Source organism: Pelophylax lessonae (genome assembly GCF_965119305.1).
Source record: "Pelophylax lessonae genome assembly, chromosome: 4".
Classification (NCBI taxonomy): Eukaryota; Metazoa; Chordata; class Amphibia; order Anura; family Ranidae; genus Pelophylax; species Pelophylax lessonae.
In genome coordinates this window covers 8,835,145-8,860,756 of record NC_138771.1, presented here as the reverse complement: position 1 = coordinate 8,860,756, position 25,612 = coordinate 8,835,145, and the positions used below count along the sequence as shown (strand labels likewise).

Below are 25,612 nucleotides of genomic sequence, written 5' to 3'. Positions count from 1 at the left end.
CCGAATAAGGGTCTGGTATGAATTTTTGGGGGAACCTGACGCCATTTTCTTTTGGCGTGGGGTTCCCCTTAAAATGCATACCAGACCCAAAGGGCCTGGTATGGACCGGGGGGGGGGGGCGGGGGGGACCCTATGCCATTTTTTCTTATTTTTTTTTTTTTAACTGCACTTTTTTTATTTTTTTTATTCAGCTGTCAACGAGGAAACCCATTGACAGTTGATGACTCATGGGTTGTTAAGGACACGGCAGCCGGCTTCCCCGCCCCTTTCCTTAACAACCAGCTTACACTGTGCCCTGATTGGGCAAAGCTTTGCCCAATCAGGGCACAGAATGCACTGTTCAGTGCTCAGTGGATTACAGGATGTTCGTTGGGGCGAACACCCTGCAAATTTGAGTGTTGGGGCGAATGCCTGAACAGGCAAATGTTTGGCCCAAACCAGTGGCAGCTGGTGCTCCATGGGCTGGGGGGGGGGGGCGGCAGATGGACCGCACCATACCCCCCCACCGGTGGCCGGCTCACTCACCCTGGGCAGACAACATCAGCTTCCCCCTCAGTCTCCTCCGTGGACTTCCCCTGCGTCTCCTCCCTCCTCCTCCTTGGCCAATAGCATGGCTTTTCCTTTCGGGCCAATCGGGAAACGGGTCTCAGGACCTGCTTCCTGATTGGCCAGGAGGATAATCAGTGTGGCAATAGCAAAAATTAATTAGCTATTGTCACACAACTGGGTGGGCTCAGGGTGCAGTGCTCTGTGCCCCAAGCCCACCCTTTTTTGAAGCCTATTAGAGCCTCTGGAATCCATGGAACCCATTGGAATCCATGCGTCCGACGCCCTGCATGTAGATTAGGGGGCTGGACACATGGAAAGGGGGGCGGTGCCCCTGCGCCCCCAATGGACAGGCCGCCCAAACTCATACTCGGGCTGAATCGTTCATTCACCCCTACCCAAAACCACTGTCAGTAAACATGATCCATATTCCACTTTACTTACAGAGAACATATTTAAATGCGATATAAGTCTGAGCTCAATCAAACCTCAGCTAGGCTGATATGATTTTTTTTTCCCCCAAAAACCACAGGACATCAGAATGCAAACGTGGCAAAAAGCTATGAATTAAAAATAACAATTAAGGCTCCATGTACACGGCACGTTGTTAAAAGTCCCTTTGGATGCTGGAATTTTTAGGAAGTTTGAAACGTCCGTTAGGTCGCGTTTGTACCCGCGTTTAGCGGGCGTTTGCGTTTAGAACCGTTCCTGGAGGTCAAAAAAATGATTCCCCTTTAAAATGGAAAAACGCGAACGCTAAACGCGGGTCATCGCGTTCGGCCACGTTCGGTCGCGTTCGGTCGCGTTCGGTCGCGTCTTTGCGTTGGAAACGCCGGGAAACACACGTTCGAACGCAATTAATTGCGTTCCTAAAAAACGTCCCGGTACTCAACTGCCTGCAAATGACTGTAAACGACCCTGTGTACATGGACAGATAAGATAAAATGTAGATGGGTTCAGGGGCTTCTGAAAAAAACGCCCAACTGCTCCTAAACGGCCGTTTACAACGTCCCGTGTACATGGAGCATAAGTATAATATACAATATATATATGTGATATCATTGCTGCTGCAGTACAGGTCAGCACAGCATGCACTATGATTGCCAATGACCAAAAGACCATTTCAACAGGGAGGTAGATAAGGGGGGGTCCAAACCCCCCTCCAACCCGAATCTCCATGGTGCAGCAGTGCTGAAAGCCGCACCAGACACCTGAAGCAGGATCCGCTGCTGGAACCTGTCTGCTCAGATTGGGACTTGGGAGAGGCTGATTTGTTCCAAATCATAGGTGGCCACCTCTGTAACCAAGCCCCAGTAGATGGGGCGAAACATGTCAGGGAGCGGGGCCATAAACAGCCAAATCCACATCTAAAGCATTGGGTCGGTTTTGAGCGGTGTCTTACATCACATTTGAGGGTTTCATGTAATCTTCAGGCCTAAAATGATCTTTTAAATGCAAAAAGGTTCTGTCAGCAAAAGGATTAATGCTAGAGAATTGGATTAATGGGTAACGGCAGGTGGAGGGGAGCAGAGAAATAGGGGAAATAGTATCTTGGCTGCTAGTTGTGGACACGGGGCCAGGACAAGGGAGGGGGATTTTTTTTTTGGGGAGGTGGGGGGTAGATTTGTGCTGGAGGAATATGGGGAATGAGAGAATTTAACAACTTCTGGACCCAAAGGTTTTACCCCCTTAACCACTTAAACCCCAGAAGATTTTACCCCCTTCCTGACCAGGGGGTTTTTTGCGATTTTTTACTGCGTGACTTTAACGGACAATTGCGCGGTCGTGCGACGCTGTACCTAAACGAATTTCATGTCCTTTTTTTCCCACAAACAGAGCTTTCTTTTGGTGGTATTTGATCACCTGTGCGATTTTTTGATCATGCGCTATAAACAAAAAAGAGCATAATTTTTGCAAAACTAACAATATTTTTCACTTTTTTTTATATGAAATTCCCCCCCCAAAAAAATGTAAAAATCAAAATTTTTTAACATTTTCGGCCAAATTGTTTTATGCTACATATGTTTGGTAAAAAAAATTGCAAAAAGCTTATTTTGATTGGTTTGCGCAAAAGTTATCGCGTTTACTAACAAAGGGAAAGATTTTTGTCATTTTCGGTGGGTTTTTTTAACGAGTAATGGCGCCGATCTGCGATTTTTTTTGCGGTACTGCGACATTGCAGCGGACAGATCGGACCCTTGACTGACATTTTTGACACTTTTGGGGTTACCAGTGACATTACTACAGTAATCAGTGCTATATATATGCACTGTTACTGCAAAAATGACACTGGCAGGGAAGGGGTTAACTGTATTGGACAGGGAGGGGTTAAGTGTGTCCTAGGGGCGTGATTCTAACTGTAGTGGGACAATGCTATTGGTGTAAAAACAAAGATCAACGGTTCTACATAGTAGAACCGTCTGATCTTCATTTTTACACAGGGGAGAATGACAGGCGGCTTGTTTACATAAGCCGCTCTGCCTTTCTCCCGCTGTACCGACGATCGTAGTGTGACCGGCGGACATCGGGTCCACCGGTCATACGCCGCACTCCTCCCTGAACGAGCCGAGGCGGGCGCGCGCCTCAGCGGGCGCGCGCTCGCCCGCTATTGGCTCTAATAGCAGTGACAGGCGAGTGACGTAGACCTACGTCACTCTGCCTGGCCGGGGCTGACTGCCGCAGTAAATATACTGTGCGCAGTCGGCAACCGGTTAATGACCAGGCCATTTTTTGCGATTCAGCACTGCGTTATTTTAACTGACAATTGCGCAGTCGTGTGACGCTGTACCCAAATAAAATTGATTTACTTTTTTTCCCACAAATAGAGCTTTCTTTTGGTGGTATTTTATCACCTCTGCGATTTTTTTTTTTTTTGCGCTATAAACAAAAAAAGAGCGACAATTCTGAAAAGATAAAACAATATTTTTCACATTCTGCTATATAACATTCCCAATAAAAAAAAAAAATTAAAAATCAAAATTTTTAATCATTTTAGGCCAATTTGTATTCTGCTACATATTTTTGCTAAAAAAAAAAATCCCAATAAGTGTATATTGATTGGTTTGCGCAAAAGTTATCCCGTCTACAAACTAGGGGAAAGATTTATGTAATTTTTATTTATTTATTTTTACTAGTTATGGCGGCGATCTGCGATTTTTAGCAGGATTCTGCCATTGCAGCAGACAAATCGGACCCCTAACTGACATTTTTGACACTTTTGGGGGGACCAGTGACATTACTACAGTAATCAGGGCTAAAAATATGCACTGTCACTGTACTAATGACACTGGCAGGGAAGAGGTTAACCCAGGGGCGATCAAAGGGTTAAGTGTTTCCCTAGGGGGTGCTTTCTAACTGTGGGGGGGGGGGCTTGCTGCATGAACACAGAGATCTGTGTTCCTAAATAAGAGGATTCCTGTTTTCCTGTTTACAACGGCAGACCGCCGTTCTGTCTCCATAGGGATCGATTGCGGGTGCCTGGCGGCAAACGCGACTGCTGTACCCCGCAGATCAGCTTCCCCTGTGGCAAATGGGTGAGCGCCCCCACTCATGGTCCCGCAAAGCGACGTACAGTTAAGTCGTTTTGCGGGACAGAGCTGACCTGCCGCAGTATATGTACTGCTGGCGGTCGGCAAGTGGTTAAATCAAGAATACCATGAACAACAGTAAATCCTTAAAATAAAACACAATGTTATCGTGACAGTTACATAGTTACATAGTAGTCTGGTTGAAAAAAGGTACAAGTCCATCCAAAATGCTGTAAATGAAGAATGCTGCCAGAAATAGAAAAGGTTATGTGTGACCTAGGGGGTGCTTTCTAACTGTGTGGGGGATGGGCTTGCTGCATGAACACAGAGACCTGTGATCCTAAATAGGAGGATCCCTGTGTTCATTACCGACAGAACGGCGGTCTGCCGTGTTAACAATGGCAGACCGCCGTTCTGTCTCCACGGGGAGCGATTGCGGGTGCCCAGTGGCAATCGCAACCGCCGGACCCACTAATTGGCTCCCCCTGTGGCCATTGTAAACACGGCAGACCGCCTTTCTGTCTCCACGGGGAACGATTGCGGGTGCCCAGTAGCAATCGCGACCACCGGACCCGCTGGTTGGCTTCGCCTGTGGCCATTGTAAACACGGCAGACCGCTGTTCTGTCTCCACAGGGAGTAATTTCGGGTGCCCGGTGGCAATCGCGACTGCCGGACTCGCTGATTGGCTTCCCCTGTGGCCAATCGGTGCATGCAAGTCCCTGCTAGTGGCCCCACGAAGCGACGTACAGGTACGTCCTTTCGCGAGACACAGCTGAGGTGGCTGCTCGGCAAGTGGGTAAACTGGGGGGTTGGGGGGGGGGAGATTTGTGCCTGGAAGGGGACTTCAGTGGGAGGCAGATTTGTATTTGGAGGAGGGAGAATTTATGCTTAGGGCAGAAGCATGCAGATTAGTACCTATTTTTTTTTGGGGGGGGGGGGGGTGTATTTTTGCTGACACATGATGCTCATACATCTTGAAAGGGGGGGGTGCAATTTCTTATGTTCGTCCTGGGCTCTAGATTACCTTGTCTCGGCACTGTGTAGACATTTTGTTTCTGCCTCCCTTGACAAAATTGCCCCCTATGGGGGTTCTCATTTCTTGAGTTCGGGATGGTATTCCTATCATTGAACTTCCTGGGCAGTTGCTACAATTGTCTTCCTATTTTCAATGAAGAGGATGTAAAGTAGAAACACTTTTTGTCTCCGGGTGCAGATAAAAGATTCATCATACCGGAGTCGCTCTCCATCCTTGTCATTTTATTTTCCTCGGAGTTTCGCTGTGTTCCATGACCGGAGCACACTATGTATTCCCGTACCACTCTGTACCATTTATAGAACTCTAACAGATCAAACGAAATAACTCGTCACTCACTTGTCTTGAGGATTCTTCAAATTTTTAGAAATTTGCGTCACTATCACATCTACCCCGAGCCTAAGTGCTCTGCATTTCCTCCTGACCAGAACATGAACCCGTTCTAAATTGCCCGCGTACTTTTATACATCAGACCATGTAATTGCAGTTGTTTGAATTGTCTTTTACTTTATTTATTTATAGAATAGAAAAAGGTAAATGACTAACAAACTGAAATTGCTCTGAGATTCAGAGGCTTAACTAGAACCTTCAGGGCCCGGTGCAACAAACCATGAAGTGCCCCCCGGACCCCTGGCTGGGGCCCTTCCCATCAAGCCTGGGGCTCTTCCCACTGATCCTGGGGCCCTTTACTCTCGTAGCGGGACCCTTTCACAATATCTGCAGTGGGCCCCCTTCCTGACATCTTGGGGCCTCCCCATGGTGGTGGAATGCCAGGGCCCGGTCGCAAAGTGTAACCTTTGCGATCCTGGAAGTTCACCCACTGGTGTCAGTAGTTTTTATTTTTTGGTGTTTTAATTGTATTATTTTTTATCATTTTATTTTATTTTTTTACAATGTCACTGACTATGACTCTGTCCATTCAGAAAAGGAAGGAGCTGGTAAATTACATATTTACCGACCCCTTCCTGGTTCTCTATGGTGACACATCCCCTGCAGCAGCCAGCAGGAGAGGGGAGGGAGCACAGTGGGGAGGGGAGGGGGGGCAGCACAGTAGGGGGGGGGGACCAGAGGAGCACACAGGGGCCCAGAGACAGCAAAACACAAGTGAACTGGATAGGAGAAGTGGCGGGGGCAGCATACAGAGGAACCAATCTCCACCATTTTCCTCCTGCAGCTACAGGAGGAAGAAGGAGGACAGTGATTTCTCTACATGCTGACCCCCCCGCCGCCCCTTCTATACAGGTGTACAGGGGAGCCGCACAGCCCCCCCTGGAGCATGGGGCCCGGTTGCAATTGCAACTCCTGCAACCCCTGTAGTTACGCCCTGTTGAGTTCACTCAACAGACTGAAATGGCCAAACCGTGTTTTTAAATTTTGATTTGGATCAAATTTGTCTTTGCAGGTGACACTAATGCTATGCATTGGGCAACTATTTGGCAAATGAGGTTTAATGTTAATAAATGTAAAGTTATGCACTTGGGGGCTAAGAATATGCATGCATCATACATACTAGGGGGAGTACAACTGGGGGAATCAGTGGTGGAGAAGGATCTGGGGGTTTGGTAGATCATAAGCTTAACCACTTCCCACCCAAGGACATGCCTGTACGTCTTTGGGTTTCAGTGGTTATACCAGGATGGTGGGTGCACCTACAGGCATCATTCCGGTACTGTTATTTTCAGGCGGCGGTTCTCTACAAAGCAGAAGTTATCTGAGTGGCTAATTACCCCCCCCACCTCCCGCCTCCTCTCCCGGGCTCTCTGGTCCCATCGTGGAGGGCGGGAGAGATGTGGCCGGTGGCAATGACTGCCTGGGACAGAGAGAGAGGAGCTGACGGGGTTTCCCTCTCTCTCTAACCATGGAAACCGGGAGTGACAAGTATTTGTCAGTTCCGGTACGGCCCCTTTGTTTACCTGGCCACCAGTGGCCAGAGAAGCAGCCTGCATGAGAGGCCAGAGGAGAGATTTGGGGTCTAATAGATCCCAAATCTCTCCATAAAGAGGACCTTATCACCCATAAGGTTAACATAAAGTTTGACAGGTTGTAGCAGTTCATCTCTGTTCACACTAAACCAGACCAGTCGTGTGTACATTTCCTCTTCATCTCATTATAGCTTTTCACATGAGCATTGCAACAGGTTAACAAACAGGACAGTGTTCCTCTTTGAAATATTAGTCTGGACTTGGGCTATGCTGTGGTGCTCCTACCTTTAGCTGGCAATAGTTCCAAACTATTGGTAATATGGCTCCAGGGCCATGCAGAGACCTTTGGAGGGGCAGATGCTCAAAGTATCAAAGGGGCACATGGAACGGGGGTTTAAATAGGGCTGTGCTCAAAATCTTAATACAGCAATGTATTGTGACGCATTCCTTCCTAATACGCTTACCAATACAGATGATTCTCATATCCCCCCTTATGTATTTATACATGGAGATCATATCCCCCCTTATGTATTTATACATGGAGATCATATCCCCCCTTATGTATTTATACATGGTGATCATATCCCCCCTTATGTATTTATACATGGAGATCATATCCCCCCTTATGTATTTATACATGGAGATCATATCCCCCCTTATGTATTTATACATGGAGATCATATCCCCCCTTATGTATTTATACATGGAGATCATTTCCCCTCTTAATCTCCTCTTCTCAAGAGAGAATAAATTCAGTTCCTCTAATCTCTCCTCATAGCTGAGCTCCTCCATGCCTCTTATCAGTTTGGTTGCCCTTCTCTGCACTTTCTCCAGTTCCCCGATATCCTCTTTGGGAACTGGAGCCCAAAACTGAACTGCATATTCCAGATGAGGCCTTACACGTTCATGAATCAAAAGATATTCCTTATTTTCCATCTGATGGTAGATATGCACCGTGCCTTCTCCTTCATGGGGGGAGGAAGATGAGATAATGGATGTTCATGGCTTTGGTAAATAGGTTTCCTCGGGGATACGGATTCTTTTTCAATTACCGCAAACAGTATGAAAGCGATTCCACCTGTGCATAGTGCTGATACAATAAAGATTTCTGTTCCCTGCTCCCTCCGAGTCTGACAAAGTGACTTATGGATTCAAGAAATGCTTCAAGACATGGCAGATGCTCCTCCATATTGTATCGAATGTCATAACAGAAGTATGTCTGGGGCTTTTGTTTCAAGTCGCCTGAACCATTCTGAATTATTCTTATCAATATTTTAAAGGATATCAATATTAACCAATCCGCTGTGGTGACTATGGGCCCACCGGCTGGTCTTACTGTCCTCAGATCTTCTGCCTTTCCCCGAAGGAACGTGAAGGTTTGAATTATCTTTGCCTCATTCTCTTTATTCATTGTTTCTCTTCTTTGCTGCCAAATCTTTTAAAGTATGCGCACACAAAGCTGTAACGGATGGGTTATTGACTTTACCCGCAGAGCTTTCCAGCCAATAATGGAATATTTTAAATGAAATCCTGGGGATATCTATTGAGTCAAGCTAATACCTTTACTGAGCAAAAGATCCATCATTAGAACAGATTGGAAGGGGTCAACAGAAGGCGCAAAACCGTATGATGTAAATGTCTAAATAAACAGTTTGGGGCCAATGTATTAACCACTTGCCGACCGCCGCAAGTACATATACTGCGGCGGTCAGCCCTGTGCAGGCAAAGTGACGTACCGGTACGTCACTCGCCTGCGAGCCAATAGGGGGCGAGAGCGCGCCGCCGGAGGTGCGCTCCCGCCCCCGCTCGCTCACTGGGATACCCGCACGTGTCACTCGCAATCGTCAGTTACAGAGGGATAAAGGTAGGCGGCTAATGTAAACAAAGCCGCCTGTCATTCTCCCCTGTGTAACAGCAGAGATCATACGATCCTGCTATGTAGGACCGTAGATCCTACATAGCAATACAGTTAGAAGCACGCCCCTAGGGACACACTTAACCCCTCCTTCTCCAATAAAGTTAACCCCTTCCCTGCCAGTGTCATTATTACAGTAACAGGGCATATGTATAGCACTGATTACTGTAGAAATGTCACCGGTCCCCCCAAAAGTGTCAAAAATGTCAGTCAAGGGTCCGATCTGTCCGCCGCAATGTCGCAGTCCCGCAAAAAAAAATTCGCAGATCACCGCCATTACTCGTTAAAAATAAATAAATAAAAATGACAAAAATCTTTCCCTTAGTTAGTAAGCGCAATAACTTTTGCGCAAACCAATCAAAATACGCTTATTGCGATTTTTCTTTTACCAAACATATGTAGCAGAAAACAAATTGGCCTAAAATGTTAAAAAATTTTGATTTTTACATTTTTTTGGGGGGAATTTCATGTGAAAAAATGTGAAAAATTGTTATTTATGCAAAATTGTCGCTCTTTTTTTGTTTATAGCACATGATCAAAAAATCGCACAGGTGATCAAATACCACCAAAAGAAAGCTCTGTTTGTGGGAAAAAAAGGGCGTCAATTTTATTTGTGTATGGCGTCGCACGACCGCACAATTGTCCATTAAAGTCACGCAGTGCCGAATCGCAAAATAGGACCTGGTCAGGAAGGGGGTAAAATCTTCCGGGGCTTAAGTGGTTAAAAAAAAAAAAAAATTCACATAGCCATTGACCTACTGAATCTTCATGTGCATTCATTCTTCATAACCTGGGCAAAAACCAATCTAATTAAGCAATTTTATCTTCTGAATTAATGTTCTTTTATTATGGGCCATAGGAAAATACTGCATTACTGCCACTAGATGGAGCTAAGGAGCATAAGGACTTTATACATCTTTGTAACAAGAGATACAACATAGCAATTCTAGAGAACGCTAGAGGGAATTAGCAAATACATGTAAACATTAGTTATATTATGTATGAATGTGAATTAGAGACCTTAAATTGATTGTAAAGTCTTGGTTTTTTTTCTAATAAAATAAAAAACATGTTATAATTCCCTCCTCTGTGCAGTTGGTTTTGCACAGGGCAGCCTGACTCCTCCTCTTCTCGAGTCCCTGGCTGGGGCCCTCCCTCCTGTTGCGTGCCTTCACAGCAAACAGCTTGCTATGGATGCACCCGAGCCGAGCTGCAGCTCCATGTATCCATTCAAGCACAGAGCTGTCATTCGGCCCGGCCACCTCTCTCACCTGATTGACTGAGTTTAGTTGACAGCAGTGGAAGCCATTGGCGCTGCTGCTGTGTTTTAGCCAATAGGAGAGAGATTCCCGGGTGGCTAAGGCACTCGTGGACATCGCTGGATAGAGAGGGGGCTCGGGTAAGTATTAGGGGGTTGAGGAGGGCTGCTGCACACAGAAGGTTTTTTATCTTAATGCATAGAATGCACTTTCCGCCTTTACAACTCCTTTAAAAATTGTTAGCTCCCTGTGGGCAGGGACCCATCTGAATGTGTAACGTAATGCAAAGTGCTGCGTAAACCAGGGCTCGACAAATCGCAGGCGCCAGTTCACCATGGTGACAAGAAATTGCGCCGTGGTCCCTAGGCTGCCGCCCGAATGCTTCCACATCCCCCGCTATATATCCCAAGCTCGGCTTACCCATCTGCAGGCCCAGGACCGGAATAGTGGGTGCTGTCAGGTAGGGGGAGGGAGGAGAGCAGACACACATCCACTCTCCTCCCCTTCTTGTTACTGACCCAGAAGTGACGTGTATGGCATCACTTCTGGGTCCCCATTGCCAGTTTCCCCAGTCATAAAGGCCGGGAAATGATGTATTGCAATGCGATCTGGAGCACAGGGCAGACATCCAAAGTCTTTTAGACCCTGGATGTCTCATTAAAGAGAACCTGTCACCAAAAAAATCATCATGCTATAAAAAAAAAAAAACATGTTATGAAAGCACCTAGAGTGTAAGCCGTAATTGCAATTACTACACACAGAACTTTGTCTGGTGGGAAATCAAGCCTACTCAGTATACCGATAATTGCAATCAATAAATGATCCAGAGCTGAAATAGGTTGTGTCTTAATCCACACAGCCCTGGAAAAGTCAAGATTTGCCCTAATGGCTGCAAGTGGCTTAGTAGAAATACATTTTTCTTCCATCTCACATCTTCTATGAAGTGATGGCATTGATCCCAGCCAACGGCACGCATGACTCTACACACTCTGTTCCTTACGTATCTAATTAAACCCCTCACAAAATCAATGCAGCTGATGATCACCATCCATGGTGATGTAGATTATAGATTGCTCAAGCACAGATAAGTGACACTTTAACATGAGTAGAGAAATTCTCATCCCTGTTATTTTACATGAATGATGATAATCTGAGTTACATTGGTCATGCAATTGATTTATCAGTCTAGACCAGGAGGTTGATCAGTGAGACATCTTTTCTTCCAGCCCCATAGTTCCCTTGGACCATGCTAGAGGATACATGGTGTACATGAAAACTATTTATCATATCGCTGGAGGAATATTGTGATACAGAGCTCTTCATACATGGCCGACCCACATATGGGGACTGTGACAGACCCAACCAGGACAGGGGCTTTTGGAGGGGACTGCAGGGTAGCCTCTTGCCTACTGACTATGGGCCCTGGCTTTTGAGGGAACCCTATTCTTGGGAAGTGTGTGCCTGGGGGACCTTTGGAGTGGCCTTGCTTCGGATTCAAGTCCATGTCTCTCCAAAACACACAGACTCTAAGAATCTAGGACCGGGATACATATTTCGGGCCTCTATGCCCAAACCAGCAGTGACTGCTTTAGACTGGGAGGCTCAGAGCAGATGTTAATACAATTAGCTGAAACCAACCTGATGCTGGGGTCTCCTGCTACAGTGCCTTGCGAAAGTATTCGGCCCCCTTGAACTCTGCGACCTTTTGCCACATTTCAGGCTTTAAACATAAAGATATAAAACTGTATTTTTTGTGAAGAATCAACAACAAGTGGGACACAATCATGAAGTGGAATGAAATTTATTGGATATTTCAAACTTTGTTAACAAATAAAAAATTGAAAAATTTGGCGTGCAAATTTATTCAGCCCCTTTACTTTCAGTGCAGCACACTCTCTCCAGAAGTTCAGTGAGGATCTCTGAATGATCCAATGTTGACCTAAATGACTAATAATGATAAATAGAATCCACCTGTGTGTAATCAAGTCTCTGTATAAATGCACCTGCACTGTGATAGTCTCAGAGGTCCGTTTATAGCGCAGAGAGCATCATGAAGAACAAGGAACACACCAGGCAGTTCCGAGATCCTGTTGTGGAGAAGTTTAAAGCCGGATTTGGATACAAAAAGATTTTCCAAGCTTTAAACATCCCAAGGAGCACTGTGCAAGCGATAATATTGAAATGGAAGGAGTATCAGACCACTGCAAATCTACGAAGACCTGGCCGTCCCTCTAACCTTTCAGCTCATACAAGGAGAAGACTGATCAGAGATGCAGCCAAGAGGCCCATGATCACTCTGGATGAACTGCAGAGATCTACAGCTGAGGTGGGAGACTCTGTCCATAGGACAACAATCAGTCGTATACTGCACAAATCTGGCCTTTATGGAAGAGTGGCAAGAAGAAAGCCATTTCTTAAAGATATCCATAAAAAGTGTCGTTTAAAGTTTGCCACAAGCCACCTGGGAGACACCAAACATGTGGAAGAAGGGGCTCTGCTCAGATGAAACCAAAATCAAACTTTTTGGCAACAATAAAAAAACGTTATGTTTGGCGTAAAAGCAACACAGCTCATCACCCTGAACACACCATCCCTGCTGTCACACATGGTGGTGGCAGCATCATGGTTTGGGCCTGCTTTTCTTCAGCAGGGACAGGGAAGATGGTTAAAATTGATGGGGAGATGGATGGAGCCAAATACAGGACCATTCTGGAAGAAAACCTGATGGAGTCTGCAAAAGACCTGAGACTGGGACGGAGATTTGTCTTCCAACAAGACAAAGATCCAAAACATAAAGCAAAATCTACAATGGAATGGTTCACAAATAAACATACCCAGGTGTTAGAATAGCCAAGTCAAAGTCCAGACCTGAATCCAATCGAGAATCTGTGGAAAGAACTGAAAACTGCTGTTCACAAACGCTTTCCATCCAACCTCACTGAGCTCGAGCTGTTTTGCAAGGAGGAATGGGCAAAAATTTCAGTCTCTCGATGTGCAAAACTGATAGAGACATACCCCAAGCGACTTACAGCTGTAATCGCAGCAAAAGGTGGCGCTACAAAGTCTTAACTTAAGGAGGCTGAATAATTTTGCACGCCCAATTTTTCAGTTTTTTCTTTGTTAAAAAAGTTTGAAATATCCAATAAATTTCATTCCACTTCATGATTGTGTCCCACTTGTTGATTCTTCACAAAAAATTACAGTTTTATATCTTTATGTTTGAAGCCTGAAATATGGCAAAAGGTTGCAAAGTTCAAGGGGGGCGAATACTTTCGCAAGGCACTGTATAATCGGTTTAAGGTGTTATGTGTTTCTTTGTCCCATAGTGTGTCACCTATTGTTTCTGTGTCTCTGCTCATATCATGGAGATGGGATTATTATTGTGTCCACTTTACCTTGTTATCGAACCATTGTGGGATGTTTATGCTTATGATAATGTGTAATGTACTTTGTGTATCCAGGGTTGTGGATTGGTGTTGAACGGTCTGGACACCAAGGCTTGTTTAAGTGACTAGTTATTGAATTAGCTTAATGTTTATGTTTCTGTTTGCTGTTCCTTAGCAATGTTAATTATAATATTGTTTACAGTTTGCATTGTATATGGTAATGTGATCAGGCTCACCTGCTTTTGTGTGCTATATAGTCTGTATGAATTTTCAATAAAGGGAATTCCAGTTTGCACCTAAGCTTGTGTCATCTAGATCTTGGGTGCTCAGCTTTAATACCTGGTTCCTGGGTCCAGACTGAAGGAAGCTGTATACTGATGGAAGCACCCATGCTGGGTGTTGGCTGTTCCATCACAGGGACATTGCAAATCTATTTCCGAAGAATTATAGGATATGTAAGCTTAAATGCTATATGAGAATACACTTTAGGCGTGGTTTTAAGTCCATTCCCCCTGTCCCGGGTTTTTGGAGTCTTCTTATTACTTACTTTTCCTGTGGTGGTGTGGCCCATGATTGGCTCATTCTGGAGATTATTTGGGATACCATATTGTGACAGTGTGCTGAACACCCCTCCCCTGAAGAAGCCTTCGGATGAAACCCGTTGGTATTTCTCTGTTTACCCACAGCACATCATTTGGATTGAGACCTATACTTACTGTGATATTAGGGGATGTTTAGCTCAATGGTTGATGTGTTTTTAAGTGAGTCCATGCCAGACAGGAACTATGCTTAAGGGTCTGGTAGCTCACTTTTATTAAATGAAATGAAAGCAATGTTCATAATCATAGATTTCCAATGTATGGATCTTCTCCAATAAACAGTAATAAAAATGCTAGCCCACCTGGCTACATTTCAGCAGCTCTGCAGCTGTTAGTATTGGTTTTTCTAACCACAGGCTCGGTTAGCCTTAGTTGTGGCACCTCACTGCTCAGGCCCCTCTTGGCCCCTGGACAGGGTTTTCACAGCACCTCAAGCTTGCTCCCTCCAGAGACTTCCAGATCCCCTCCAGCCCCCCTGGACTCGCCAGCCTCCTCTGCTTCCTCAGTTTCCCAGACCCTCTCTTGGTCTCCCAGACTCTTGTAGCTGGCCAGACTTTCCCAGTCCTTGGGCAAGGATTCCCCTTACAAGGGTTGCAGTCTCCAATAGGATCTCCTAGCACTCCTGACAGGGCTCTGTCTCTAGCAACTGCACTGAGCTATGTTCGGATCTGGCTGATAATGAACCTGACCACCTGTGTACTCACACAGGCTGTAAGCAATTAGCAAAGGCCGGACACTGGACTGAAGGCTCTGTCCATTTCAATACTCTTTGGAACCTTAAAGCTTCCAGCTAGGATTGCCACCTCATCCCCTTAAAACCAAACACTCATGTTAATGCAGATAAGGCACTAAGTGAGTTTAATTATCACATTATTCAGCCACAGAACCTGTGTAATATGTGTTTGGTTTTAAACGGATGAGGTGACAACCCTAATTCCAGCTCTGATCCAGAACTTTAAAATTCTGAGAATCCCCCCCAGTATGTATCTGACCCCCCAAGCACAAGTCCACTCCCTTTCCAAAGTGCCCCCCCCCCCGAGTACACCCCACCTTCTAGCACAAGTCCTTTCCCCTCCCAAAGCACCCCTCCAGTATGTATCTGATCCCCCCACCCTCAGCACAAGTCTGCTTCCCTCCCAAAGCACCCCCCAGTACGTATCTGACTCCCCCACTACCTCAGCACCTCAGCACAGGTCCACTACCCTCCCAAAGCGCCCCCCCCCCAGCACTTATTCTATCCCCTTCTCTGCCCCACCTTTCAGCACAAGTCCTCTCCCCTGTCAAAGCAGCCTGCCAAGTACATATCTGACCTTTCCTTCCACACCACCTTCCAGAACAAGCCCTCTCCCCTCCTAAAGGCCCCCCCCCAGCACATATATGACCCCCACCCCGCCTTTTAGCACTAGTCCTCTCCCCTCCCAAAGCACCCCCCCCCCCCCATATATATATGTCCCCCACCCTACCCCGCATTGTAGCACAAGTTTAACCATACCCCTTAAGCCCCTCCCACTGCTGGGTTTGGCCACACCCATTTTTTTTACTCTCTCCCTCAAGTTTCCTGTATTTTCAAGCTTTAAATTTGGGAGGTATGCCTTTGAGAAAGCCAATGCCGGAGCAATGTGTCAGTGGGTAGTAGCTTTATCACACTGCCGGGGAGTTAGAATGCCATGTTGGAAAGTCGGGACTGCCAATGTCTCTGTGTGATTTGCCTATTGATACGTTTTTTTTTTTAAATGAACCTTTTGGCAGTCTGTACTATTGGTCCTCATGCTTCCTTTTGGCTCCCTCTATTCCTGGGATCAGTGGTCACCGATCCAGGCGATTTTGGAGAGGAGCAGCATCGTTCTATACATCACACATCCATATTCGACCACTTAGGTAGGCAAGGCACCATGTGAGTGGAGGAGAAGCTGCAATGCATGCTGGGAGTCCAGGAAATTGTAGAAAGAGGCGGCCGGCAGAGAGGCAGCACTCACAACATGAAAGAAGCTTTTTTGATGAGGCTTATGTAGCAGCCCTCTGACACCCCAAAGGCAGGATAGCACCTCCAGAGGCGGGGCGGGTTAGAATTTCACCTTAGGGCTGAGTCCATGGCTAAAAGGGGGGGGGGGACCGAGAAAGGATATTTGGCGCCAGTCACTTTTGTCTATTTAAACTTTTATTGCAGCAAGGTTAAGGAGGTGAGTGGTCCTAGATACCATAGCAGATCACTTACAGACTCTCCAGATCCAGATCAATGTCCATCTTCACAGTATCAGAACCTTTAAGCCAACCCGGCAACACTGTAAGCACATTCCCAAATTTCAGTGCGTCCTCCAAGTAAGTCACCGACCCTTTTAAGAGACCAGCAAGGGGTCTCCTCCTTGGTGCAGCTTCCTACAGACCAGGCAGAACAGCTTCAGGACCACTTTAGCCCACATTGGGCCCCAAACAGCCTCTTGAGCCTAACAGCAGAGCTCCATCCAGAAGCACCTCCCGAGGCCTCAGCCCAGGGGAAGAGAGCAAGCACAAGGCTTGTCCCAAATATTTATGTAGCACTGCCCCCTAGAGAGCTGCTGGGAATTACACTTCTTGGGTTCCCCTGGGTTACCATTAGCAACGGACAGCAGACGCACGGCATTAAAAGTTCTTGGATCAGACAATAATCAGTCCAGGGGATTTGGTTTTTGTGTTTTATTTAGAACTGGGATGGGAGAAGGGATGAGTGGGATACTCCAACTAGTAACTATGCACTATTCTGAGGACAACTGACTGTAGAATGCGGCAAGACCGCTGCTTCACCCTGCCAATGAAGTGAAGTTAAATTGATAGTTCCCGTTTGAATATACTCTTCAGGGTTAACAACTTGGCACCCCCTTTTCGCTCACTGCCTGTATGCTGACACCCGTCCCCTGACTCTAGCCACTGGAGCGGTCCCCTTCCTGGGCAGACCCCTGGGCAAGTTCCCCTGTACTCACGGACACTGTTTTTCCAGAGTTTCTCTGCCTTCACCTCCACAGTCAGCTTCACTGGATCTCGGGGTTCAGCCACACCACTGGTTCCCTAGGCCGACTGCCTACGACCACCCTCACAGCTGCAGAAGAGGAGACAGCCGTCACCCTCCTTCTGGGACTTGGCTTGCCACCCAAAGACCCCTTGTCACATGTGCCCTTGGCTTTTATAACGTATCCCAGGATGCACCACTGCTTGTGCCAACCCACTAAGATAGTTACAAAAGCCTGTGCGTCATTGACTGGGTTTCCTTCACTGTCCAACAGGCTCCCTATTGGATGTAGTGGGGATACTCCCTCAGCCCAGAGGAATTACACCCTGGACACATGCAACAGGCCTAACTACTAATCAGGCTCTCCTGATAAGCAGACAGAGCAACTATACTTTCTCTGCCTAGCACCTACCTAGGAGGGTGCTACATTTATATTCCCCAAGCATGCACCAGTGGCAAAAACATCCACCTGGATTGGCTGAAAAAAACATATATATTCATAACCTCATACCTCGACCAGTAAAACCAGTGACATCTACTGGCGACAGTGAGAAATCACAAGCCAACTTAAGGTGAGGGAAAAACCAGGTGAAAAACTATACAATCAATCTGCGCTAACTACAATCCAGTCAAAGACTACATTCATTTAGGATAAGGGGGCTACACTTATATTGAATTGTCAGATATAACCATTGTTTGTATTGTTATTACAATGCTGATGTTATAAAATGAAAGTGACCTTAGAACTATTTAAGTCATTAAAATGTCTCTCTCTTGCTTTGTTAAAGGCATAACAATTCTGCTACAGAACAAAAGTCAAGAACGGAATATCAATGCCGTCATGGAGAGGAGAGGAATACATAATGATGCAACAATGCATGCCTTAGGGGCTGAACCGCGTTTTCACCAATTATCTAAAGCCGAGTGATCTTTTTTTGGTTTCCTATATGGTGGAAAGAATTGGATGTGTCCTCAGCAGCCAATGCATTTGGAGCTATTAATGGGAATTTAGACAACACGTTTTAGAATTTTATGGACTTACCAACTGTGGTAACTGTCACAACATAGAGTGGGAATATATCTATAAATTTTTGGTTCAACCTGATGCCACAGATAAAGTTCCCTTGATAAAAACATCGGCTTTATTTCAGTTTTACAAAACTCCAGTCTCAGGTTTCCAAATATGCTCTTCAGGTATTAATTATGACACTCCTGTGGAATATTAGGTGGCATTGAAGACTGGTTGAAAAGATGGAGAACAGCGGGAGCAGAAGCTACGGACCAGCCAATCTAACCATCTACAGAGTCAAACTCAACAGCTCAAACTCAAGCTCCGAGTTCACCGGCGTCCAGCTGATTCAGTCCTACAAGCCTGTCATCATCCCATGCTATGCCCTGGTGGTACTGATAGGCATATTTGGGAACTACCTTCTCCTCTATGTGATTTGGAGAACCAAAAAGATGCACAATGTCACCAACTTCTTTATTGGAAACCTGGCTTTTTCTGACATGCTTATGTGTGCCACCTGCGTGCCCTTCACCCTTGCCTACGCATTCAACTCCCAGGGATGGGTGTTTGGAAAGTTTATGTGTTACTTTGTGTTCCTGACACAGCCAGTAACCGTATACGTGTCTGTCTTTACCTTGACGGCCATAGCGGTAGACAGGTAACTTTTCCTTCTTTTTATCTTGCTGCAAATAAACAGAAATGTGCTTAAATGTCAGATGTGAAGGTGGATAAAACCAGAGGCCATGCATGGAAAGATCAAACACGGGTAGACCAATGTATAAAATAATGTATATTTCTTCCATAAATCTTGTAGTGCTGCACTAAGCAGGAGTGAAGTATATTCCCCTGCTGCTGCTCAGGAGCAGTGGTGGTGGCGTCAAGTATCACTTATCCAGTAGTGTCGATAGAAGAGGTTTGAAACACTGTTCACCCAGCCTGATCCATGTGAATGTATGTGATGGCCTCAGGCAGCGCTGCTCCACTGACCACGCACCCTGACACATTTCGTCCCACACCCCGTGGCTTGGTCATAGACTATGACTCTGACTAAGACCCGGTGGGTGAGGCAAAATGCACCAGAAGGCCTAGTTAGTAGCGCAGCACTGGCTGAGGCCATCAAATACATTCACATGGATCAGGCTGGGCGAGCGGGGCTTAGTCATAGACTATGACTCTATGACTATGCCCCGGTGGGCAAAGCAAAACAGTCGGCGTAGTCAGTGGAGCAGCGCTGGCTGAGGCCATCACATACATTCACATGGATCAGGACGGGCGAGTGGGGCTTAGTCATAGACTATGACTTTATGACTAAGCCCCAGTGGTCAAAGCAAAACACGTCAGTCAGTGTAGTCGGTGGAGCAGCTCTGGCTGAGGCCATCACATACATTCACATGAATCAGGCTGGGTGAGCGGGGCTTAGTCATAAACTATGATTCTATGACTAAGCCCCGGTGGGCAAAGCAAAACACGTCAGTCAGCGTAGTCAGTGGAGCAGCTCTGGCTGAGGCCATCACATACATTCACATGGATCAGGCTGGGCGAGTGGGGCTTAGTCATAGACTATGACTTTATGACTAAGCCCCGGTGGGCAAAGCAAAACACGTCAGTCAGCGTAGTCAGTGGAGCAGCTCTGGCTGAGGCCATCACATACATTCACATGAATCAGGCTGGGCGAGCGGGGCTTAGTCATAAACTATGATTCTATGACTAAGCCCTGGTGGGCAAAGCAAAACACGTCAGTCAGTGTAGTCGGTGGAGCAGCTCTGGCTGAGGCCATCACATACATTCACATGAATCAGGCTGGGCGAGCAGGGCTTAGTCATAAACTATGATTCTATGACTAAGCCCCGGTGGGCAAAGCAAAACACGTCAGTCAGCGTAGTCAGTGGAGCAGCTCTGGCTGAGGCCATCACATACATTCACATGGATCAGGCTGGGCGAGTGGGGCTTAGTCATAGACTATGACTTTATGACTAAGCCCCGGTGGGCAAAGCAAAACACGTCAGTCAGCGTAGTCAGTGGAGCAGCTCTGGCTGAGGCCATCACATACATTCACATGGATCCGGCTGGGCGAGTGGGGCTTAGTCATAGACTATGACTTTATGACTAAGCCCTGGTGGGCAAAGCAAAACACGTCAGTCAGCGTAGTCAGTGGAGCAGCTCTGGCTGAGGCCATCACATACATTCACATGAATCAGGTTGGGCGAGCGGGGCTTAGTCATAAACTAGGATTCTATGACTAAGCCCCGGTGGGCAAAGCAAAACACGTCAGTCAGCGTAGTCAGTGGAGCAGCTCTGGCTGAGGCCATCACATACATTCACATGGATCAGGCTGGGGGAGCGGGGCTTAGTCATAAACTATGATTCTATGACTAAGCCCCGGTGGGCAAAGCAAAACACGTCAGTCAGCGTAGTCAGTGGAGCAGCTCTGGCTGAGGCCATCACATTGACATGATTCAGACTGGGCTAGCAGTGTTTCAAACCTCTTTTAATCGACACTTATGTATATGTATGTCTGGTGTCAAAAATCTGAATATTAGGAACCAGACCCAAAACTTCTGGAGTATGTGAAATTTGCAATGACCACATACATGGGCAGAGTTAGAAGAATGAAGGTATGGTTGATCATCAATGGGTTAGGCCCACATCCCAAAATTTGAAAAATTATAGGAAACCCTCCCTCGGGTGGGACTTTACTGGCCTAATTTCAGGATGCTGAATGGAGGGAAGTCAATAGTAGTGGTATCAGGACAGGATGGGAGGGGATTATGGGGAATGAAACAATAGTCTTGAGGATGGTCTGGTAAGAACAGGTGACTCTGAAATGTTAGAAGAGTAAGTAATGATGACCTATGGTTAACAACCCTCTCACCAACTCCAACATAGCTACACCATTCAAAAGGATAGCATATAATAAAATCCTCTGATGACTTGTCCTCCTACGTTTGTCATATATCATACTTAATTTCCTTCTTTGTTCAACGTTTTCACACAGTTTTGATTACAGACCATGTCAGGACATTTTACGCGTTTCGCTGAATAGCTTAATTAATAATATAGAGACATGGTTTCAACAAAACCTTTGTATAAATGTGCCATAGGAGTTAGGCCATTGAGTGGGTGTCACAGGAAGCACTACAACGGAACACATTGGTTAAATACTAGTCTTTGTCGGCGATGTCCTCCCCTTGAAATTGATTCATATGAAACCGACCCCTATGGAACATTTTTTACAAAGGTTTTGTTGACATCTATGACTCTATACCCCTGATGAAGCTTTTTACCAAAGTAGAGTTAAGTCTTGAAAAGCAGAAAACAATGTATGATATATGACAATGTCAGGACCCAGGTCTGCACCTGCAACCTCTGATTTGTCTTGTGATGTCTCTTCTTACCGAACCACCTGGGATGCTGGACAGCAACCTGGACAATTTCTTGAACAATCTTCCCTCAAACTTTGTTTCTTTGTGAATCTTGAACCCCTTGCTCCTCCCATGAACTTCCTATTAAGGCCATGCCTTAGCACTTTCTGTTTGCCAGATTATTGTACTCAGATTCAGGAGCATCAGAATGGGGAAGAAAGGGGATTTAAGTAACTTTGAATGTGGCATGGGTGTTGGTGCAAGACGGGCTGGACTGAGTATTTATGGGATTTTCACATACAACCATCTCTCGGGGTTACAGAGAATGGTGGGGAAAAGAGAAAATATCCAGTAAGCAGCAGTTGTGTGGAGGAAAATGCCTTGTTGAGGTCAGAGGTCAGAGGAGAATGGGCAGACTGGTTCCAGATGATAGAAAGGCAACAGTAACTCAAATAACCACTCATTACACCAAAGTTATGCAGAATACCATCTCTGAATGCACAACACATCCGACATTGAAGCAGATGGGCTACAGCAGCAGAAGACCACACCAGGTGCCACTCCTGTCAGCTAAGAACAGGAAACTGAGGCTACAATTGACACAGGATCACCAAAATTGACAATAGAAGATTGGGAAAACGTTGCCTGGCCTGATGAGTCTGGATTTCAGCTGTGACATTCAGATGGTGGGGTCAGAATTTGGTGTCATGGATCCATCCTGCCTTGTATCACCAGTTCAGGCTGGTGGTGGTGGTGGTGTATTGGTGTGGGGGAGGAGGGGGGTAATGGTTCAGGCTGGTGGTGGTGTAATGGTGTGAGGGAGGAGGAGGGCAGGGAAACGGTTCAGGCAGGTGGTGGTGGTGTAATGGTGTGGGGGAGGAAGAGGGGTAATGGTTCAGGTAGGTGGTGGTGGTGATGTAATGGTGTGGGGGAAGAGGGGGGCGGTAATGGTTCAGGCTGGTGGTGTAATAGTGTGGGGGAGAGGGGGGGTAATTGTTCAGGCTGGTGGTGTAATGGTGTGGGGAAGGAGGGGGGATAATGTTTCAGGCTGGCGGTGGTGGTGTAATGGTGTGGGGGAGGAGGGGGGTAATGGTTCAGGCTGGTAGTGGTGGTGTAATGGTGTGGGGGAGGAGGGGGGTAATGGTTCAGGCTGGTGGTGTAATGGTGTGGGGGAGGAGGGTGGGCGGTAATGGTTCAGGATGGTGGTGGTGGTCTAATGGTGTGGGGGAGGAGGGGGGGTAATGGTTCAGGCTGGTGGTGGTGTAATGGTGTGGGGGAGGAGGAGGGCAGGAAAACGGTTCAGGCAGGTGGTGGTGGTGTAATGGTGTGGGGGAGGAAGGGGGGTAATGGTTCAGGCAGGTGGTGGTGGTGATGTAATGGTGTGGGGGAAGAGGGGGGCGGTAACGGTTCAGGCTGGTGGTGTAATGGTGTGGGGAAGGAGGGGGGGTAATGTTTCAGGCTGGCGGTGGTGGTGTAATGGTGTGGGGGAGGAGGGGGGGTAATGGTTCAGGCTGGTGGTGTAATGGTGTGGGGGAGGAGGGGGGGTAATGGTTCAGGCTGGTGGTGTAATGGTGTGGGGGAGGAGGGTGGGCGGTAATGGTTCAGGCTGGATGTGGTGGTCTAATGGTGTGGGGGAGGAGGGGGGGTAATGGTTCAGGCTGGTGGTGGTGGTATAATGGCGTGGGGGAGGAGGGGGGGTAATGGTTCAAGCTGGTGGTGGTGGTGTAATGGTGTGGGGGAGGGGGGGGTAATAGTTCAGGCTGGTGGTGTAATGGTGTGGGGGAGAAACAGGGGGGGTAATGGTTCAGGCTGCTGGTGGTGGTGTAATGGCGTCGGGGAGGAAGGGGGGGTAATGGTTCAAGCTGGTGGTGGTGGTGTAATGGTGTGGGGGAGGAGGGGGGGTAATGGTTCAGGCTGGTGGTGGTGATGGAATGGTGTGGAGGATATTGTCTTGGCACACTTTGGGCCCCTTAATACCAATTGAGGATGGTTTAATTGCCACATCATACCTGAGTATTGTTGCTGACCATGTCCATCCCTTTATGACTACAGTGTCCCCATCTTCTGATGGCTCCTTCCAGCAGGATAATGCACCATGTCACAAAGCTCCAATCATCTCACCACTGATTTCTTCACCATGACAATGAGGTCTCTGTCCTCCAATGGCCTCCACACTCACCACATCTCATCCAATAGAGCACCTTTGGGAGATTATAGAAGAAAATGAGTTGCGCTTATAATCTATTACATAATATATCAAATGAAAGTCCATAACACAACAATCTTGCTCTAAAGGTATAGGTACAGGTCACAGGGTCATCTTATACTCCCCCCAGGTGTTCATCAGTAAAAGAATGTGACAGTCCCAGCCCCCACACACTGACTCTTACCAGATATCAACAGGGAATATGGCAGTACGCGGTTATGGGACCGCTATAACCCCTCAAGTGGACCAAGCATCTCAGAGATATCCTCCAGTTTCTCAGCTCTCGCTTTCCAAGGACATGGACAGAAGCCCATATAGTGTTTTAACACGATTCTCCTTTACACTTAATGGTACCGCAGCTCATGCAAGTAGGGGAAAACATCAACAAAAGGACGAGCCCATAGTGCGTTATCCCAAGTAAAACTTTATTTAAGTTATCTAAGGTATGCACTCACCCATTCAATGATAGTAAAAAGCATATCAATACAGAAACTTGTATAAGAGGCGTCAGACAATGTAACCGAAAAGATGGCCGACCTCTGACTTCTGGGTGTGACGTAGGTGACGCTTGGCTAGCTCCTCCCGGCGCGTTTCGTCATTACAACTTCTTCAAGGGAGATTGGCATCATGGATGTGTAGCCGACAAATCTTAAGCAACTGCATGATGCTATCATCTCAATAAGGACCAAAACCTCTGAGGAATGTTTTCAACACCTTGTTGACTCTATGCCACAAAGAATAAAGGCAGTTCTGAAGGCAAAAGGGGGTCCAACTCAGTACTAGCAAGGTGTACCTAATAAAGTGTCCCGTGAGTGTATATCTAAAGCGCTGAATAAACTGCTGGCGCTATATAAGTACCTGTAATAAATAAAAATTGCTTCCCTGGAAGATAATTGGCCATTAGATGGAAGTAATCCAACAATTCAGCATGGTGCAATGAAAGCGTTTCCCATCTTCCAATTATTGTACATTTGTTTCATTCATTCGGGTTTATTTGCATTATTTTCCATGAATGGCGTTCACTTTAGACCATATTCCCGCGACCGGCTTCTATCCGCCACACCGAGCACTATATAGAGGAAATAGAATCAACGTCAAGACCGGTCCAATTATATTCAGACAACCATCTTATTCTACGAACCTTGAGGAGAAAATAAACAATGTGTTACTGGTCCCGGGAGATCTAAATTGACTGTCCGTAGAAATGGAAGTCTGTTTTCCCGGCAGGCAATGTATTATGAACTGCTATGAGTTACTTCCACTGCCCTTCACATCTCCAATACACAATCTCCATTTTCTCCGTAAACATTTGTTGTGTAACCTCAGGCACGGGTCCAATCTGTTCTCTAACTTTATTTACCTTCTTGTTCACTTTTTCTTCTTTCTGTGTGCCCATTGGAGCTCACTCTAGGAAATCAAAAGGGATGAATGGGATCCCAAAGTTCATGAGCCACGGCCGGGGAGACTTTTGACATTCTACTGGGTGATAACCACTTGCCGACTGCCGCACGACTATATACTGCGGCAGTCAGCCACTCCTGGGCAAAGTGACGCATGGGTACGTCACTCGCCCACGAGCCTGTAGAGGGCAAGCACGCGCCACCAGCGGCGCGCTCCCGCACCCGCTCGTTCACTGACCCCGAGCGTGTGACTGGCGGCTCCAATGTCCGCCGGCCACTCGCGATCTCCCTCAGGAGAGGGAGAAAGACAGAAACACAGCCATCTGTCATTCTCCCTTAGATCAGTGGTCCTCAACTCCGGTCCTCAGGGCCCACTAACAAGCCAGATTTTAAGTATTACCTTGGGGAAATGCAGACTAGAGTACTGCAATCACTGAGCAGCAAATGAAATCACCTGGAATGTA

General features: G+C 46.7%; 1 protein-coding gene across 1 annotated transcript in view; it reads left to right on the top strand.

Annotated features, from left to right (window-relative positions):
• Positions 1-17,965: 17,965 nt before the first annotated feature.
• LOC309554377 (prolactin-releasing peptide receptor-like) overlaps positions 17,966-25,612 on the top strand; it is a 74,990-nt gene continuing 67,343 nt past the window's right edge. The window contains exon 1 of the mRNA XM_082256042.1: positions 17,966-18,838. Within this exon, the coding sequence (XP_082112168.1) occupies positions 18,423-18,838 (416 nt within the window). The 5' untranslated portion in view covers positions 17,966-18,422. The remainder of the gene's footprint in view (positions 18,839-25,612) is intronic.